This window comes from Gopherus evgoodei, chromosome 24 (genome assembly GCF_007399415.2).
Source record: "Gopherus evgoodei ecotype Sinaloan lineage chromosome 24, rGopEvg1_v1.p, whole genome shotgun sequence".
Taxonomy (NCBI): domain Eukaryota; kingdom Metazoa; phylum Chordata; order Testudines; family Testudinidae; genus Gopherus; species Gopherus evgoodei.
The window spans coordinates 990,497-1,009,235 of record NC_044345.1 but is presented as its reverse complement, the minus strand read 5'-3'; the positions used below and the strand labels follow the sequence as shown (position 1 = coordinate 1,009,235).

The 18,739-nt window shown below is 61.5% G+C and overlaps 2 protein-coding genes across 6 annotated transcripts; one reads left to right on the top strand and one right to left on the bottom strand.

Annotated features, from left to right (window-relative positions):
* The first annotated feature begins 1,786 nt into the window (after nt 1–1,786).
* On the top strand, nt 1,787–7,291 carry SLC50A1 (solute carrier family 50 member 1). Of its 5 annotated transcripts, none has more exons than XM_030542356.1 (7): nt 3,489–3,562; nt 4,636–4,715; nt 5,012–5,089; nt 5,344–5,467; nt 5,636–5,797; nt 6,100–6,219; nt 6,565–7,291. In XM_030542356.1, the coding sequence occupies exons 3-7, from the start codon at nt 5,028–5,030 to the stop codon at nt 6,664–6,666; spliced, it is 570 nt and encodes a 189-aa protein (XP_030398216.1). In that variant the 5' UTR covers nt 3,489–3,562; nt 4,636–4,715; nt 5,012–5,027; the 3' UTR covers nt 6,667–7,291. The 5 variants fall into 5 exon arrangements, with proteins under 5 accessions (XP_030398215.1, XP_030398214.1, XP_030398216.1 ...); XM_030542358.1 differs by lacking the exon at nt 3,489–3,562 and adding an exon at nt 3,593–3,613; XM_030542357.1 differs by lacking the exon at nt 3,489–3,562 and adding an exon at nt 3,620–3,683.
* A 6,117-nt stretch (nt 7,292–13,408) lies between these two features.
* On the bottom strand, nt 13,409–15,103 carry DPM3 (dolichyl-phosphate mannosyltransferase subunit 3, regulatory). The gene is made up of 2 exons (XM_030542053.1): nt 14,997–15,103; nt 13,409–13,806 (listed from the first exon to the last, which is right to left on the bottom strand). The coding sequence occupies exon 2, from the start codon at nt 13,778–13,780 to the stop codon at nt 13,493–13,495; it is 288 nt and encodes a 95-aa protein (XP_030397913.1). The 5' UTR covers nt 13,781–13,806; nt 14,997–15,103; the 3' UTR covers nt 13,409–13,492.
* Between the last annotated feature and the right edge of the window lie 3,636 nt (nt 15,104–18,739).

The following is an 18,739-nucleotide window of genomic DNA, read 5'->3' as shown; positions in this document are numbered from 1 at the left end:
CCCTCCCCCTGCCCCCCAGTGAAGGGGCAGCACCCAGGCCCCAGCTGGATCTCCCTGGCTAGAGCCACAGGGAAGGTGACAGGCAGAGAGTGCTACCCCGGTCCAAACCTACCCTGCCAGGGCAGCCTGTCCCCTTCCCAGCCTTCACCACTCCTGGGAAAATGGCTGGCTGGTCCTACTGGCCAAATGCGTGGGGCCTCTTGTGGGGAGGTGGGTTGAGCAGTGGGCTCGTGGTGACAAGGCTGTTGTAATTAGTTAATTAACTGGCTGGGGTTTGCGGGGGGGCCTGTGGAGTGGAGTGACACAGAAACCTCGTGCCTGACGCTATCAATTATTTGGATCCAGAGTCACAAATGCTTCCCAAGCAGGGTGGAGGGGAGGGGACAGGAGTGACTCTGAAGGGATGGGCTGAGTTGGGCCATGGATGACCCTGACCATCTCTCACTGTACCCCCACTGAGCTGTGCTGCATTTCCAGGCCTCTGACGGCTGCAGCCCCACTGGGACAAACATAGCTGGCAGCAAGGAACGAAAATCAAACAGACTCATCCAGGGCCATGCAGTGTCTTTTTGACTCCCGTTCCCCGGAGCGGCCTGGCCGAAGGCAGCCGTGCTCGGCTCCTCTCCCCTTCCCCAGCCTTGGACTGAGCTGGCGACTCCTGCCCTGGAGAGGGGGGAATGACCTCAAAACCCTGCTCCATGAGGCAGCTCCCAGGCCAACTCCACCTTTGTGTGCCAGAGCCAGGACTGTCCTGGGAGCAGAGATGTGAGCACCTCAACCGTGAATGTATTTATCCCTCCCCAGCGGTGCTGTCACCCCATTGCAGAGATGGGAACCGAGGCCCAGACAGGCTGAGTGCCTGTGGCAGAGCAGGGATTGAACCTGGGTATTGGATACCCTAAGCGCTGGGCTATCTGTCCCCTCCTAGCCAGGCGCTTGGATGAGTCCCACCTGATACTGCACCATTATGCAATCAACTGCTCCATAGGGAGACCCAGAGTCTACACAGAGTCTGGCTGTCAACACAAAACGGTCCCTTCACACTCAGGCAGAAACCCCTTGCCCACTCAGCTGGAGAACCCCAGGAACCCTGGTTCCAAACCAGGCCATCTGTTGGTGGCCTGTGGCTGGCTGCTGGTCCGACTCGTGCAGACCGCAGTGAGTCAGGTGAGAGACAGGCACATCCGGAGCCTAATTACCACCCACTGGAGACAGGCAGAGATGCAACATCCGGGCAGATGTGCAGGCATCACCCCAAGCCCAGCTGATGCCCAGAACTGGAGCTGATGCACAGGCGCTGACACACAGCCACTCACCCTGCCGAAGTCACAGGATGCTCACCAGTGTCCCGGGCAAGGAGGGAGACAGCCCCCAAGCACCTGCAAGGTCCAGGCATGGCAGCTAGGCTCCTCTGCCCACCTGGGAATGGAACCCTCCAGCAACCTAGGCCGGAGCCTTCGCAAGCCCCTGGGCTGGCCTCCTGTGGCAACTAGCCCCCTTCCCAAAGAAGCAGCCCCAGGAGGTGGAGTTAGGCTGGAGACAAACTCTACAGGCCCATCAGCCCAAAGCAACAGCTTCAACCGAGCTCTGGCAGCTGGGCACAGATCGAGCAGGAAATGTCTTTGAATTCCCATAACAGGTGCTGCCCCCCCCCCCGTCCCTCCCCATCTCTGCCAGCTGGTTAACGCACTGGCCCTGACACAACCCTGCTGTTCCACTCCAACAACCAACTCCACCCCCTGGGGGGGGGCCCAAGCTCCTGCGCCCTGCCCTGTTCATTCTGGGACGTCACAGCTCAGTGCCAGGGAAGCCGCTGTGACGCCATCACGGAACGAATCGGGCACAGGGGGGCAGCCTGGCCACACAGAGCAGCAGCAGCAGCCAGTGGGACTGGGAAATGGCCGGGCGGGATCCATGGATCAGCAGCCCCGGGCAGGTGGGGCCAGGGAATGTGCAGCAGTGACACCAGGCCCAGGCCCTGGCTCCCAACTTCCATTCAGGGAACCCAGCGAGCTACTTTTGTGGCTCTGGCTCTAGCCACTTTGCAGCCTGGGCTGCGGCTCCCAGCCTGGGAAGTAGGTGAGTCAGGCTCCACCTCCCTCACTTTGCAGACAGGCTGGGAAACTTGGGAAAGGGGCAGGGAGTCACCCAAGGCTGCATAGGAACTGAACCCAGGAGTCCTGGCTCTCTGGCAGCAATTAAACATGGCCTGAGCCAGTAGTGCCCCCTGCCCTAGGGACATCATCCTCTCTCTCTGGGGTCATGGGGGACGATTTCCTCGCATGCCAGGGCCACAGGGATCCCCGCTGCTGCCCCATGGGGGGTGGATCTGAGGGTGATGGGGAGTGGGGGGGGGCTAGGTTGGCAATAGCTGGGGGCACCCAGAGAGGGCTATTATGGGTAGCAGTGATTTTGGGAGGCAGGCAAGGATTGGGGGAATATCTAGGCGTGTCGGGATGGAAGTACAGGGGGTGTAAGTGGGGGGCACTGAGGTGGTAATGCCCTGGGGGAGCGACTGGAGATGGTGCTGCTGGGGGTGACAGTGGGGACGGGGGTGCTGGGCATGTGTGAGATAGCATGAGTGTTTGTGGGCAACGGGGGGCGGTGGAGGAGTGACAGTGGCTGGGTGTGTGACGGAGCTGTGGGGAGATTGTTGGGGGGCGTTATACTGTGATACTGAGTGGGACTAGGGGGGGTGCTGAGGGGTGGCACTGTATTGGGAGTGACAGAGGGGTGTTCAGAGGGGCTGGAGCGTTATGGTGTCATAGTGAGGTGAGCTGGGGGTGCTGTGAGGTGACATGGGGGGCCATGAGGTGACACAGGAGCGTGGGGATACCGGGGGGGGCTGTGGGGGGCACAGGGGGGCGGTGAGGTGACCGAGGGCCAGGGGGTGACCCAGAGGCTGTGGGGTGACCCGGGAGCGCGGGGGGGCCTGTCGGGTGATACGAGGGCCGGGGGGGGCTGTGGGGTGACCCGGGAGGCTGTGGGGTGACACAAGGGCCGGGGGGGTGACCCGGGGGCGCAGGGGGGCAGTGGGGAGACCGAGGGGTGACCCAGGGGCTGTGGGGTGACCGGGAAGCGCGGGGGGGCTGTGGGTGACCCGGGAGGCTGTGGGGTGACACGAGGGCCGGGGGGGTGACCCGGAAGCGCGGGGGGGGCTATGGGGTGACACGAGGGCCAGGGGGTGACCCGGGGGCGCGGGGGGGCTGTGGGGTGACACGAGGGCCTGGGGGGGTGTGGGGTGACCCGGGAGGCTGTGGGGTGACACGAGAGCCGGGGGGTGACCCGGGGGCGCGGGGGGGGCTGTGGGGTGACATGGGTTTGACCCGGGGACTGTGGGGACACCGAGGGGGCTGGCGAGCCGTGGCGGGCGGGGGCCCTGCGGTCCCGCTCTCTGGGGTGTCTGGCCCGGGGAGTGCCGGGGGCGGGTCCCGGCTGGGCCCGGCCTGGGCGGCCCCAGTCTCGGCTCCCGCCGGCCGCAGCCCAGCATGGACCCGCCGCCGCTGCCGCTGCTCTCGGGGGCCTGCATCGCCTGCACCCTCGGCATGTTCGCCGCGGGCCTGTGAGTGCGGCCGGGCCGAGCCGAGCCGAGCCGGGCCCGCTCCGCTTCCGGGTCCGGGTCCGCGGCCGCGGGCGGGGCGGCGGGTTACGGGGCATTGCTGGGGGCTGCGCTGGGAAGAGCTGTGGGTTCCAAGAGACTGGGGGTGTTGGGGATATTGTGGGTTGGGGGTTGCTGGGAGTTACTGGGGGTTGGGGATGTAGTGGGTTACTGTGGGTTGGGGGTTGCTGGGGGTTTTGGGTTGCTGGGAGTTACTGGGGGTTGGGGATGTTGTGGATTACTGCGGGTTGGGGGTTGTTGGGGGTTGCTGGGGGTGTTGGGGATTACTGTGGGTTGGGGGTTGTTGGAGGTTACTGGGGGTTGGGGATGTTGTAGGTTACTGTGGGTTGGGGGGTTGCTAGGGGTTGGGGATGTTGTGGGTTGGGGGTTGCTGGGAGTTACTGGGGGTTGGGGATGTTGTGGATTACTGTGGGTTGGGCGTGTTGGGGGTTGCTGGGGGTTACTGAGGGTTTTGGGTTGCTGGGAGTTACTGGGGGTTGGGGATGTTGTGGATTACTGTGGGTTGGGGGTGCTGGGTGTTGGGGGTTACTGTGGGTTGGGGGTTGCTGGGCATTGGAGGCGTTGGGGGGCTGTGCTAGGGAAGAGCTGTGGGTTCCAAGAGGCTGGGAGTTGCTAGGGGCTGGGCTGGGCTGCTATGGATTACTAGGCACTGGGGGGGCTGGGCATCGCTGTGGGTTGGCAGCACAGGTGCCGGCCCCTCTCAGCCCTATGGACACAGGAACTTGTCCCGGGGGCTCCCTCCGTTCCCAGTGGCTACCCTGCACTCAGCCCTGTGGCATAGGCCGTGACTCGCGTGGGCAGCACCTGGCGTGGCTGGGCCGCTGCAGTTTGACCAGCATTGAGCTGTCAGCAGTCAGAAGGCTTTTTAAAAGAGCAATTTTAGGACCTTTTCTTTGCTGGCCAGGGCTAGGGGGAGGCAGGTTCCATTTGCCAGCATTTCTCTGCAGTTGTGAGGGCTGGGAATTTGCACCTTGCCGACGCTAGGAAGTTATCCCAGTTTATCCGTCCCACTGCAGCTGGTTCACGCAGCCCCAAGTGCGGATGCAGCGCTAGCAGGCGGAGGCACTACCAGCGCTGGAGTTATCCCGTCGCGGGGGTGAGCTGGCTGGGGAGGAGACCGTCACAGTGGGGGCCTGGCCCATCCCTGGGGATGCACCAGTCACTAGAGCGATAATGCAGCTGGGCGCTGCCCCAGGGCAACGCTGGGTCCAGAGCCGGCCCCACCAGTCCTGTAACCATCTGACACCAAGGCTGAAAAACGGCAAAAGGCAGCACTGCTTCTGGGTGCCACCCTGGACGCAGCCTCTGTGGCTATGCCCTCTCAGACTCGGGGGGTTGGGTCCCCTCAGACTTGGGGGGATGGGAGGCATCTCTCACGTGTCTTATCCCTAGGACTGACCTGCGCCAGATGTTTCGGACACAGAGCGTGGAGAATATCCAGTTCCTGCCCTTTCTTACCACCGATATAAAGTATGTCCAGCCCCCACTGACAGGAGGGGACAGAGGGGGCGCAGGCTGGAGGGTCGTGTGGTTGATGGAGTTAGGGCTCCAGTGGAGGGGGGCTTGGACAACAGCTAGGCAGGGCACGTGCCCCAGAGGCTTGTACGGTGGGGGCAGCACATCTCTGGGAGGTTCATGTGTGGGGACGTGCTCCGGTGCTGGAGGGGCTCCTAACCCCACAGGCAGCAGCACTGGTGACCACCCAGCCTGGTCTCCCCTTGCAGCAACCTGAGCTGGCTGAGCTACGGGTGCCTGAAGCAGGACTGGACGCTGATCACCGTGAACACCATCGGGGCGGCACTGCAGAGTCTTTACATCCTGGTGTACTTCTGCTTCAGCCCCGAGAAGGTGGGTGGAGAGCAGGTCCCTCCCGCCTGCCAGGCTCACCGGGGAGGGCTCCAGCGGGCTGGCGTGGGTGGGAGATGCCTGGGGCAGGGTCTGACAGTGACATTTCTTGGGAGGGGGTTTCCTGTGCCTTGGTGTGATTGGCCCTGACTGCCCTCTTCCTTCCCCCAGCGCCGGGTTCTGCTGCAGAGCACGGCCCTGCTGGGGGTGCTGATCCTCGGCTACTGCTACTTCAACCTCCTGATCCCTGACGTGGCCGTGCGCCTGGCCCGCCTGGGGCTCTTCTGCAGCGTCTTCACCATCAGCATGTACCTCTCGCCCCTGGCTGACCTGGTGCGTGCGGCTCCCCTGGGGGGCGCTGGCCTGGGGCATGCAGCTCCCTCGGGGGCGTTCTGCTGGGTCAGGGCAGGGCAGAGCAGCGCATGCTGGGGCCTTTGGGCTCCTGCAGGGCCCCTCAGCTTGGAGGCCTTGGAGTGGGAGCCCAGGGGAGAAGCTGGCAGGTCACTCAGCTCTGGTTCTTCCTTGACCCCACAGCCTCGCAGGGGACAGCTGTTACTCTGGGAGGGGCCCTGGCTGGGGTCTGCAGGAAGCTCCCCTCAGTGCCCTGAGCTTAGCCCCTGCTGTGTCCCCTGCAGGCCAAGATCGTCCGGACCAGGTCGACCCGGTGCCTGTCCTTCCCTCTGACTGTGGCCACCTTCCTGGCCTCAGCCAGCTGGACGCTGTATGGCTTCCAGCTCAGCGACCTCTACATCATGGTGAGTGCGGTTCGGCGGGGGGGGGGTGCCCCGCCGTTCACTGCCACGTGGGAGGGCTGCCCTGGGAATCTCGGGGTGCAGGCCCAGACCCCCAGCGAGCACTGGGCACTGTTCCCGAGCCATCCTGCGGACCCTCTGCGCTGCCCCATGACCCGCGCTCAGGGCGATGGATACTGATTTGAATTAATTGGCTGGCAGGCAGTCGATACAGCTTCCCCATGACACATGGCTGATGGAGCAGCATGGGGGGGAGGAGGGGGCATGGGGGACGGTAAAACTGCTGCAAGATTCATAGCTCTCTTCTCTCTGTGCCCCCCCTCCTCCCCCCATTCCCTTCCCACTCAGGTCCCAAACATCCCCGGGATAGTCACCAGCATCCTGCGGTTCTGGTTATTCTGGCAGTTCCCTCTGGACCATGACAAGCTTTACAAGCCCCTGCAGGCCTGAGACCTGGAACCTGCCGTCTCCGCCGTCCTGGGGCAGGAAGGAACCTCACTGAGCCCTTGAGGTGGGGAGCCGGCAGCAGGTGCAGACCCAGCTCCTCAGCCCAAATGATTTCCCTCCCCCCAGTATGTTCACTGACCAATGAAGGGAGAAGGAGCCAATGCTCACACTGTGATTCTACCATCCTTGCCCCTGCCCTGGTGGAGGCCCCTGCCAGCCACCCCTTAGGCCTGCCTTAGCCAAAGAGCCTACACGGGTACTGCCTCCTGCCTGGGGCTCTGCTGCTCCTGGGGGGCTCTGAGGAGCCATGGCTGCCTTCCCAGCTGCCCCTTGCCGCAAGGGATGGCTTCCGCCCCCAGCTCTCCTCTACCTCCAGCCATTTTCATTTTTCATTAGTTTGCTTGATTGGGAATAGTGCCTTTGATACTGCAGCAGTGCCCCTGCCTCCCCCATGTACCTGGCCGGCTCTGGGGACTTTCTTCCTCCCTGCTGTGCTCAGCCATTCCAGGGGGGCTGTGGTGGGAGCCAAGTGCAGTGCTGGGGGGCTGCCCTCTTCTCTGTTGGATGCCTTGGTTTGTATTGCGGTTTGGTACAAGCATAAGTGCCTTTTAATAAATCAAAGCCAGAGTGTGGTGCCTGTTTCCTCAGCTCTGGGCACTCCTAGGCACGGAGAGCAGGCCAGGGCTGTGGAGGGCCTGCACCCCCTGGTGCCCCCCAAAACTTGGTGGGTACACAGGAGGATACAACCAACAGCCCAGGCACACTCAAACCCCCAGCCCTGGTGCCCCCTCCCAGCTCGGTTTAAGGCAGAGGAGAAAGAGCAAGGGGGGGCAGGTACCCTATGGCCTGACCCTGCAGGCACCTCCCCAAGTGTCACGGAGTCCCTGGGCAATGCTCTGGAACTGGTCCCCACAAAGCCAGACAGGACTTTGGGGAGCCTCCTCTCCCTTGGAGCAGACTGTCTCCAGGGCAAGAAGCTCACACGGCTTCACCTCCTGGGTCTCTCCTTGGAGTATTCAGCATCCTCTGCCCCTCCGTGCGCTTCCCACAGCGAGCCTGCCCAGGCGGGGTCCTGGGGAAGCCACAGGGTCCTGCACCCCCACTTTGCAGTCAGATGTGACTCTCAGCCAGCCAGTAACACAGAGGTTTATTCGATGACAGGAACAGGGTCTAAAATAGAGCTTGTAGGTATAGAGAACCGGACCCCTCGGCTGGGTTCATTCTAGGGGGCAGTGAGCCAGACCCCCATGTCTGTCCTCACTCCTCGTCCCCAGCCAGCTCCAGACTAACAACCCCCTCCAGCCCCTCCTCCTCTGCTCAGCTCCTTTCCGAGGCCAGGAGGTCACCTGATCCCTTTGTCTCCAACACCTTCAGTTGGCACCTTTGCAGGGGAGGGGCCCAGGGCATCAGTTGCTAGGAGACAGAGTGCCAGGCATTTAGATGCACTGGCCCTTTGCTCTGTAGCAATCACACACCCTTATTCCACTACCTAGATACTTAAGAACTGCATAGGGGACATTGAGGCACCAACACAGTATTCAGAGAAAACATTAAGAACATTCCCAGTTCGTCACATCTCTCCCCCCTTCGAGACCGAACTGAGCGAGGTCACTCCAGCCAGTGACCTGGGGAAGTTTGAACCCACCAACGTTCCCATGGACGCCCCAGCATCTCTTTCATTCCTTGGTCGGAATTACACCAGCACAGTCCAGTTTCAATACCCCAAGGTTCACACTGGGATGGGGTCTTTTCCCAGCACTCTGGTCTGCGATTTAGGCTCTCTTGGTTAAGAGCCCCCATCTTGGCCTTGGCCAGCTTTGGTCTTGGGCAGCCGCTCCCCACCTTGTGGCCCAGATACAACATCTCTGCCGTCCCCACCTTACACTTTCCAGCTTTTACCGTCAGTCCCATCTCCTTGAGGCAGCCCAGCCCTCTCTTCACCTGGGACACCTGTTCCTCCCAGGTCTGGCTAAAGATGCACGTTATCAGTGTCTGCCAGGGCCAAGTTCTCCATCCCCCACAGCTTGTCTAGAATCTCCCCAGGCCTTGGCATGGGGACGGCATTGGACACCATGATGGCTTTAAGCTTCTGATAGTCCCCACAGAACCAGATCATCCTGTCTCCCTTGGGGACCAGCCCCACGGATGAGGCCCATGGGCTGTTGAACGGCTGGATCACATCTAAAGCCAGCAGGTCCTTGACCTCTCTCTCCAGGATCCGGGCTGCTTTCCCAGTGACTCTGAATGGGGAACACCTGATGGGGAGAGTGGCTCTCACCTCAGGGAAGAGATCCACCAGGGGGTCTTCCCCCTTCTTCTCCCATTCCTCCCCCTTCAGGTCCAGGGGTCCCCTCACTCTCCTCCCATACAGCAGCTCAAAAGGGAGGAACCGTGTGGATTCCTGGGGCACCACCAGCTGCCTCCCGATTCCCCCCAGTTCTACTTCCCCTTGGGGAGCCCATTCCCAGTACAGGAATCCCTTCTCCGGCAGGACTCTGTCCCTGCAGCCTTCCCCAAGGGGGTTTGCAGTGCTGTGACCAGCAAGTTCCCTCAGCTTCTCCAAGGAGGGATCCCTCTGCAGCTCGGTCTGGGATTCAGCTGCTGGGGCAGGGAGTGGGACCTGCTCCCTCTCGCTGGCTGGGCCTGGGGTCACAGCCCCCCTGAGCCCCGTCCCTGATGGCTCCCTCCCTGCTGTGTAATCACTTCCCAGCAGCACGTCTGGACCAGGCAAACCTGGTTGGCAGCCAACCTGCCCTGCCTGGGTGTCCCCCCACTCAGCTGGGGTCTCAGCTCCCCCGGTGCCCAGCGCTGCCCTTGCTGTCCCAGTGGGGGCAGGCAGCGAGCTGCTTGCTCTGGTCACAGCATCAGAGCCAGCGTGAGCCCCCTCTCCGGTGTGCAGGGGGGCGGGGAGCAACTCTCCCTCCCCCTCAGTCCCAGGGGGCTGGTTGCAGGCAGGCAGGTATCCTGAGCCCTGCAGCCCCTCCCCCCTGCCAGCCAGGTTTTTTGCATTTTCACTGACCATTTCCATCCCAGCCAATTGGTTCCCTGGATTTACAGGAGCAGGGCCTGGATCCTGTGCCAAGGAGACACAGTAACCCCACAACAGGGCCTCACAGCCAATATTCTGAGAACCCCAGTGATCAGCCAGCCCGACCCCTCCTGGGTCTGCACAGGGATCCGGCCCATAGGCAGGGAGAGGAGCTTCACCCCGGGGACCTTCACCCAGGTCCCACAGCCCCTCAGCATCTGCGGCTGCACCACCACAGTTCTCTCTGTCCCAGGGTCTCGCCACCCCATGCATGTTTTCCCACTGACCCCTAGGCAGCCCCCTATGTCTCTCCGCTCCACCATTGCCAGTGCATGCTGCTGCTGCTTCTCCTGCAGCTTTTCCTCGGGCTCTCGCTCCCTCAGACTCTGCTCCAATCCCATCCGTCTCTGATCCCCTGATGGGGAACCCGATCGTGAAGACCCTTGTCTGGTTGGGGACAAGACTCTCAGGGATGCCTGGCTGCTGCCCCAGCTGCTCCCAGATCCTCTTGTAGCCCCATCTGGGCCAGGAATCTGCTCCTCAGAATGGTCCTTCTCCAACTGCACGATTAACTGTGCCTTGGTGAATGTCCCCATGCGTAACCCTCTCTTTGTGCACAGGATCACAATGTCCTTCTCAAGGAGATGGTGATAGGCCATCACTTCACCGTTCCCAAGTTTCTCTGGACTCACAGGCCTGTGTGCTCTTGGCTCCCCCATGGTTTCCAGGAAGAACCCCTGGTGTGCCAGCCCTTCTCGTGATCACCACCTCTTTGCCAGGGTCGAACTGCAGACTCCTCCGCCCCTGGGGCTGCTCCTGCCATCCCCAGGGGAACCCTGCTACTGCAAAATCCTTCTCTCTCCCAGAGTTGAGTGGCAAGCCCCTCTGCCCCTGAGACTGCTCGCTGCAGTCCTCAGGGGGACCCCGTTACTCCAACAGTCCTTCTCGCTGGTCACACACTCCCAGAGGTTAACCGCCCCCTGAAACCGTCCCTCTCTGAGCCTTCAGCACGCCTAGTCCTCATAATCCCTCCTTTGTTTTACTGCTCCCCAGTCACTTACTGCAAGCAGCGCCATTCACGGGGTGCAGTACGTCCCGCCGCTACCACCAGTTGTCACGGAGTCCCTGGGCGATGCTCTGGAACTGCTCCCCACCAAGCCAGGCAGGACTTTGGGGAACCTCCTCTCCCTTGGAGCAGACTGTCTCCAGGGCAAGAAGCTCACACGGCTTCACCTCCTGGGTCTCTCCTTGGAGCATTCAGCATCCTCTGCCCCTCCATGCGCTTCCCACAGCGAGCTCGCCCAGGCGGGGTCCTGGGGAAGCCACAGGGTCCTGCCCCCCCACTTTGCAGTCAGACGTGACTCTCAGCCAGCCAGTAACACAGAGGTTCATTAGATGACAGGAACAGGGTCTAAAACAGAGCTTGTAGGTACAGAGAACCGGACCCCTCGGCCGGGTCCATTCTGGGGGTCAGTGAGCCAGACCCCCACGTCTGCCCTCACTCCTCATCCTCAGCTAGCCCCAAACTGAAACCCCCACCAGCCCCTCCTCCTCTGCTCAGCTCCTTTCCTGGGCCAGGAGTTCACCTGATTCCTTTGTCTCCAGCATCTTCAGTTGGCAACTTTGCAGAGGAGGGGCCCAGGCCATCAGTTGCTAGGAGACAGAGCATCAGGCATTTAGGTGCACTGGCCCTTTGCTCTGCAGCAATCATACCCTTATTCCAACATCTAGATACTTAAGAACTGCACGGGGGACACTGAGGCACCAACACAGTATTCAGAGCAAACATTAAGAACATTCCCAGTTCGTCACACCAAGTCAATGGGTGGCCTGTCCCGGGAAGCCCTGGAGGGTCACATAGGACATCATGTCCAAACATGTGGGTGCCTGGGAAACAGCCTGCTCCTACTTGGGGCTGAAGGGACAGCCACGTTTGGATCAACCTGCTCCAAAGAGCAGCTCCCCCTCTCCTCCAGCCTGTGCTGACGGGGCTGTTCTGATCCTGGCTGTGCCCCCAGGGAGCCGAGAGGATGGGGTGGATGCTGACAGATCCTACCTCCTGCTACCTGGCAACACGCAAGATGTGCAGGATCATCCTGGGGAGGGCAGCTCCTCTCTGCCCTGGGCTGGGGCTCGACAGGGTGGCCTGCTGCTGGGAGTCCCCATCAGGCTCCATCAAGCCCCCTCCCTCTCTCCCTCCCTCAGTCTCCATCCTGCAGGGCCCCAGCCAGGGTCACACTGGGAGCTGGGGAGTGTCCCTCAGCTGAGCCAGCTGCTCAAGGCAGGCACTGCCAGGCCACGCATGGACGAGATTGCAACGCACTGGCTGTCCCGCCTTCCTTGCTGCCACTGTCAAGTATCAGAGGGTAGCCGTGTTAGTCTGGATCTGTAAAAGCAGCAAAGAATCATGCATCTGAGGAAGTGGGTATTCACCCACAAAAGCTCATGCTCCAAAACGTCTGTTAGTCTATAAGGTGCCACAGGATTCTTTGCTGCTTTTGCTGCCACTGTTGCTCAGGAAGCAGCTAATTAGTTGCTCCTGCTAATTAGCCCTATTCCTGCCTTTGATATCAACTGCTCCTTTTGCAGAAGGATGCGCAGTCAATAATTAAGAACAAGAAAGTTCTTTGGCTGGTATGCAAGGAACCCAGGGAGTCTGCCAGGGAAGCAGGCCCCAGCGTGTGTCACAGGCAGCAGCCCCACCCTTCTGGCTGTGGGGAGCCACATGGGCCCTGCAGCAGGGCCTGTGCCAGCCAGGGAGACGGCCCATGGCTGGGGCTGTTGGGCTACTCAGAAGCAAGGGATTCCCTGAAGGAAACAGCCTCCCCCTTTGCCTTCTGGAGTGCAGGGGGCTGTACAAAACCCTGCTGAACTTGCTCATCATCTTCAATCAGCCTGTGAAAGTCTCTGGGCCATGGAAACAAGGTTCCCACTAGCACGGCCTGGCCCACCCCACCCTGGAAATGACAACTCCTCCCACATCCCCAGGCCAGGAGCATCACCCAGCACCCTGACAGCATGCTGGAGCCTGAGCTGGGGGGGGCTGCAGCCTTGGCATTCGGTCTGATCGACAGCCCTCCACAGCCCTGATTTAATGCCCACTGACTGCTGAGAGCCAGGGAGGGGCCCCTAGGGAGACGGGAAGGTACAGGAGTCTCTGCAGCTTCCTGCTATGAGTAACCGGGGGAATCGGTGTGCGGGGAGCTTGGGCTCAGACAGTCGCCGGGGGGTGGCTAGCCCAAGCAGTGCCACCTTCAGGGGACTGAAGGAGACAGTACAGGATTACCCACCTCCCTAGGACAGTGCTCAGGTCCTTGCTTGCACCCTGCATCTGACACAGAGCAGCACAGTGCTCCCTGCCGCTGACTCAGAGGGAAGAGCACCCGTCAGTGAGTCATCCCCAGCAAGGAACCCAGGGAGTGACGTGAGTGATTCCTGGGACTCTCATCCAAACCCTGGCCCTGTCTGCTTGTGAGAGCAGCTAGGAACGGCACCGGGGGCCTGGCTGCAGGAGTGAAGGGAGTCCCCGAGCAGCAAGCTGTGGCACTGACTGCCTCTAATTACCATCACCATGGAGTCCCCGCCCCACTCGTGCACCCAGCGCCATGTGTCACCTGCCCTGTTCTCCTGAGCGGCTGGACCAGCCCCCTGCAGCAGCAGGCACCCACCCAGAGGCCACCTGCGATGGCCCTTCCCCAGGCTATCAGCAAGGCTCAGCTACACAAACTGATTCTTTATTGTGCTAATCCAAGCGAGGTGATCGGCCCAGCTCCCTGGGGTGCAGCCTCCCCACCCCGCGGGTCAGAACTTCAGCCCTCGCCGGCTCAGGTCCGCCCGGGCCTCTCTGATCTGCTCCTGAAGCTCCTTTGCTGCAGCCTCACAGTCATTGAACGTAGCCAGGCGGTAGCCAATGGTCGCCAGGGAGTAGCAGCCGAAAGCCACCAGCAGGTACACAGGGAAAGGCCAGAGCACCTGCTGGCAGGGCAGAGGGAGGTGGAGGCCCAGGGGGTCTAAGGCCAGGGTGGCCCAGGCAGTGCCCAGCAGGGCCAGTCCGCACAGCCACTGCACCAGCTTGGTCATGGTGCACATAGCCAGGTCTCTGGGCGCAGGATGGGCTGCAAGAGAGACGCAGAGAGCAGGTGAGCAACAGAGTGCGTCGGGGCTGAGATGCTGATAGACCCCCCTCCCCCAACACCTGCCGCAGCCCTGCCAGGCCCCAATACACACTCCCTCCCCCAATACCCCCCAGCCCTGCCGGGCCCCAATACACCCTCCTGCCCCAATATCTGCCCACCCCTGCTGGGCCCCGATACCCCCCACTAGCCCGCCCTGGACCCGATACACTCCCCAGCCCCCAATACCTGCCTAGCCCTGCCAGGCCCCAATACACACTCCCTGCCCCAATACCCCCCATCCCTGCTGGGCCCCGATACCCCCCACTAGCCCCCCTAGACCCGATACCCCCCCCCAGCCCCCGATACCTGCCAGGTCCTGATACACACTCCCTGCCCCAATACTCCCCATCCCTGCTGAGCCCCGATACCCCCTCACTAGCCCCCCCCAGCCTCCGATACCCCCCCCAGCCCAATACCCCCCAGCCCTGCCGGGCCCCAATACACCCTCCTGCCCCAATAGCTGCTCACCCCTGCTGGGCCCCGATACCCCCCACTAGCCCCCCCCTGGACCCGATACCCCCCCCAGCCCCCGATACCTGCCTAGCCCTGCCAGGCCCTGATACACACTCCCTGCCCAATACCCCCCATCGCTGCTGGGCCCCAACACCCCCCACCCCAATATCTGCCAGGCCCCGATACACACTCCCTGCCTCAATACCCCCCATCCCTGCTGAGCCCCGATACCCCCCACTAGCCCCTCCTGGCCCCGATACACCCCCCCAGACCCCGATACCTGCCTAGCCCTGCCAGGCCCTGATACACAGTCCCTCCCCCAATACTCCCCAGCCCTACTGAGCCCCGATACCCCCCCACCCCAATACCTGCCAGGCCCTGATACACACCCCCTCCCCCAATACCCCCCAGCCCTGCCGGGCCCCGAGACCCCCCCCACCCCAATACCTGCCAGGCCCTGATACACACCCCCTCCCCCAATACCCCCCATCCCTGCTGGGCCCCAACACCCCCCCCACCCCAATACCTGCCAGGCCCCAATACACACCCCCTGCCCCAATACCCCCCAGCCCTGCCGGGCCCCGAGACCCCCCCCACCCCAATACCTGCCAGGCCCTGATACACACCCCCTGCCCCAATACCCCCCAGCCCTGCCGGGCCCCGAGACCCCCCCTCACCAGCCTCCCCGCTCAAGCGCCAGCGGCCTCTCCCGTCGCGGAGCTGACGTCACCCTCAAGCGCCGCGGCACGTGGGCGGCGTGCTCGGCCCGCGGCCTTCTGGGAGTTGGAGTTCGGGAGCCTGAGCCGCCGGGGCGGGGCGGGGCGGGGCTCCCCCAGTGACCCGCGGGAGTGGGGGCCCCACCGGGTGCCTGTTTGCAAGGAGCTCCGCGCGGGGACACCGTGTTCCTGGGAGCCCCACGCCCGCAGGTGCTGCGGGGGGTAAGTCAGCCAGTTCCGTGCGGGGAGCCCCGGGCACTGCCGCGGGCTGCGCGGACAGTGGTCTGAGCAAGGAGGCTGAAGCCGCTTGGGCATGTGAAAAAGAAACGTCTCTCTGGCCGAGGCCTGACGGTACCACTTGCGGGAGGACAGAAAAGAGCAGGACCAGGGCTGAGGCAGAAGAAAACCATGGAGAAAGATGACGGTGTCATGGAAACCGACTACAAGAGAATTACGGAATTGGTCTGAAATCAACAAGCTGAAATTCAATAAAACCAATGCCAAGTGCTTCACTTAGGAAGGGAAATTAAAATGGCCAGCTACAAAATGGGGACTAATTGGCTAGGAGGCTGTGCTGCTGCAGAGGATCGGGGGTTAGAATGGGTCACAAATTGAAGGTGAGTCAACAATGTGAAGCAGTTGCAAAAAGGCTGCTCCTATTCTGAGCTGCATTAACAGGAGGGAATTGTCCTGCTCTGCTCAGCACTGCCGAGGTCTCAGCTGGAGAACTGGGTCCAGTTCTGAGCACCACACTTCAGCAGAGATGGGGACAAATTGGAGGGAGTCCTGTGAGGAGCCACAAAACCGATCGAAGGTTTTAAAAAACGGGCCTAGGACAGAGGAAAGGTTAAAAAACGGGGCATGTTCAGTCTTGAGGAAAGACAACTGAGGGGAGGGACCTGAGAACAGCCTTCATATAGGTTAAGGCAGGAGTTCTCAAACTGGGGGCATAACCCACAATCTGGTTACATGGGGGTTGCCAGTTGTCAGCTCCATGTGGCTGAGAGCCCCAAGCCCCCATTAAATTAAATTGCCACTCCCCCCGTTTTGAATTTATAAGGGGGGTTCACACTCAAGAGTTTTGCTGTGTGAAAGGGGTCACCCATAAAAAAAGTTTGAAAACCCCTGTGTTAAGGGCTCTTATAAAGGGCTGGGAGTGGGTGATGGGATGGATCACTTGATGATTCCCTGTCTCGGGGGCATCTGGCATTGGCCACTGTGGGAAGACAGGATACTGAGCTAGATGGACCCTTGGTCTGCCCCAGTATGGCCGTTCTTATGTTCTTATCAATCGTTCTCCACATCCACTGAAGGTAGGACAAGCAGTGATGGGCTTAATCCACAGCAAGGGAGATTTATGTTCGCTAGGAAAATCTTCCTAACTCTCAGGGGAGTTAAGCTCTGGAACAGGCATCCGAGGGGGGTTATGCAATCCCTGTGAGCTGGGCGGCAGGGTTAGGAACAGGTTGGACAAACCCCTGTCAGGGATGGTCTAGGTTGCCTTGTTCCTGCTTCACTGCAGGGGACTGGACTTGATGACTTTGTGAGGTCCCTTCCAGCCCCACATATCTATGGGTCTATGAAAGGAGCAAGAAATGTGGAAACACTGAGTTGTGTCATGGACCATCTAATCTAATAATTCCTCCACCCCTGGAACTGGGTGCCCAGCCTTGCCCCCCCCACCTCGGTGTCCCTCCCTAGCCCTCCACTCTGGAACTGTGTGGCCCGCCCACCCCTGGGATTGGGTGTCCCACACTGGCCCCTCCTGCCTCACACTGCCCTCTTGTCTCCTGGCACTGGATGACCCATCCTGCCCCCCAGGTCCCCAATGCAGTACTGGATGCCCTTGCAAGTGCCAGGTTTATAGCCTCAGCATCCCAAGCTCAGGGTCCACCAGCCCTGCACAGGGGCTGCCTGGCTCCTTGGCACTGCAGAGGGTTAGTGGAGCTGGTGGAGCTGTCTGGCGCTGGCTGTGCGGGGGTGCCTAGATCCCTCCTTGCCCATCTCTCCCTGGGAAGTGAAGCCAGGCCCCGGTCACGGAGCACTGGGAACGGGTAGCTTGTGCGTTCTCACTGACACACAGGGCAGGGTGATGCACAGGAAGGTCTGGGAGCCAAGGGCAGCAACCGTTGCCATCCCAACAGCAGGAACTTCAGGGAGAGGGAGAGCTGGTCATGGGGTGCAGAGCTCCACAGCTCCTGCCCCTGCACAGACCTCACGGGGGCAGCACAGCCCCCGCCAGAGACCCCGGTCCTGAGACCCTTTGGCAGGGAGATTGGGGGGGTTGCTGCAATGCCCTGCACCTGAGGGCCCTGCCATGCCCAGAGCGCTAGTGGTGCCCTGGGTTGCAGTGGTGCCTGTGCCTCAGTGGGTTTTGGGGGGGGGGGGACGGGGACGACAAAGGGGATCCTTAGCAAGACCCCTAGCCGCCTCCCCATGCCATGTTGCCTGTTTTGCCTGCTTGTTTCCTGGGGCTCCCAGCCAGCCCCAGAGGAAGCAGCCGGATTCCTTGTTTGTCGCGGCTGGGAGCGAAGAGGCAGCAGCAGCAGGAAACATCTGGTTTCCTCCTTGTCGGGTGAGAGCCAGGGATGGAGGGGACAGCGGCCATGGGGTGGGGTGTGTGCGTGTGCGTGTGTATGTGTGCGTGTGCCCCTGGCCTGGGATGGGGAGGGCGTCCTGGCAGGCAGAGACCTCATAGGTACAGATGTGAAATGCCCTCGGGGTATGTGGGTCTCACACACACACACCCCACTGCAGCGCAGGGATGGGCCTGGTGCCTCCAGCCCTGCTAGCTCCAAGGGGTGTGTGTGCAACCCCCGGGCAGGGGGATTGAGTGGCTCAGGCATCATCCAGGGCAGCAATGGGGGAGGATGAGAGGGCTCCATCAGCTGCAGCCTGGCCCCTCACCTGCCCCCAGGGCATCTCCGCAGGAATGTGCAGCTAATTAGCAGGAAACTCCCCCAGGGAGCCTAAGTAGGACTGAGCCCAGCCTCCCAGGCCAAAGGCAATGTCTCCTCCTGCAGCCTGGGACCCTCCCCTCGCCCCTCTGGCAGGGAGCATGAGCACAGATCCCCCTCACACACCAATTACTGTGCTCCCTTCTGAGCCCTCCAGCCACAGTCATTCCTGCAGCTCCTCTGCCTGCCTTGTGGGGCCCAGTCAGAGGAGGGGAAATCTCCCAGCGCCAGGTAAAGGGACTTCCCCTCCTTGCTGAGGTATTGCTGCCACATTGAAGCCCCAGTCAGGGTCTGGCCCTGCTGCGCCAGGTGCTGCACATGCAGCAGGAGACAGTCCCTGCCCAGAGAGCTAAGGGCATGGCCTAAAGTCCTGCTGGCTCTTGGCTCTGTTCCTCCATCCCCCCAAGCTCCCTCCCTTTGAGCTACCAGCACCCGGAGATGAGCCTATTGGCCCTGGGGCAGAGGCTGTATGTGAAGAAATTGGGGGGCTTGGACGGAACAACTCCCCCCAGCAGGACTGGGCCTACGGTGACCAGATGAGAGGAAGAAAATATCGGGACACATGGTGGGGGGGTCGCTGGCAGAGCAAAGCAACACAGAGTCCTGCAAAATATCAGGACAAATTGCGTCCCAACCAAAGATCAGTCGAGATGCGGGACAAACGCCTGAATATCGGAACATCTGGTCACCCTAACTGGGCTGCAGCTTGAGAGCCCTGGCCATGCTCAGGGAAGGGACAGAGGCCTA

Coding starts and splice junctions, on each gene's coding strand:
- SLC50A1 (XM_030542354.1), top strand. CDS start 3,489: ATGGACCCGCCGCCGCTGCCGCTGCTCTCGGGGGCCTGCATCGCCTGC. Junction 3,563..5,011: donor GGCATGTTCGCCGCGGGCCT/GTGAGTGCGGCC, acceptor TCTTATCCCTAG/GACTGACCTGCGCCAGATGT. Junction 5,468..5,635: donor TCTGCTTCAGCCCCGAGAAG/GTGGGTGGAGAG, acceptor TCCTTCCCCCAG/CGCCGGGTTCTGCTGCAGAG.
- DPM3 (XM_030542053.1), bottom strand. CDS start 13,780: ATGTGCACCATGACCAAGCTGGTGCAGTGGCTGTGCGGACTGGCCCTG.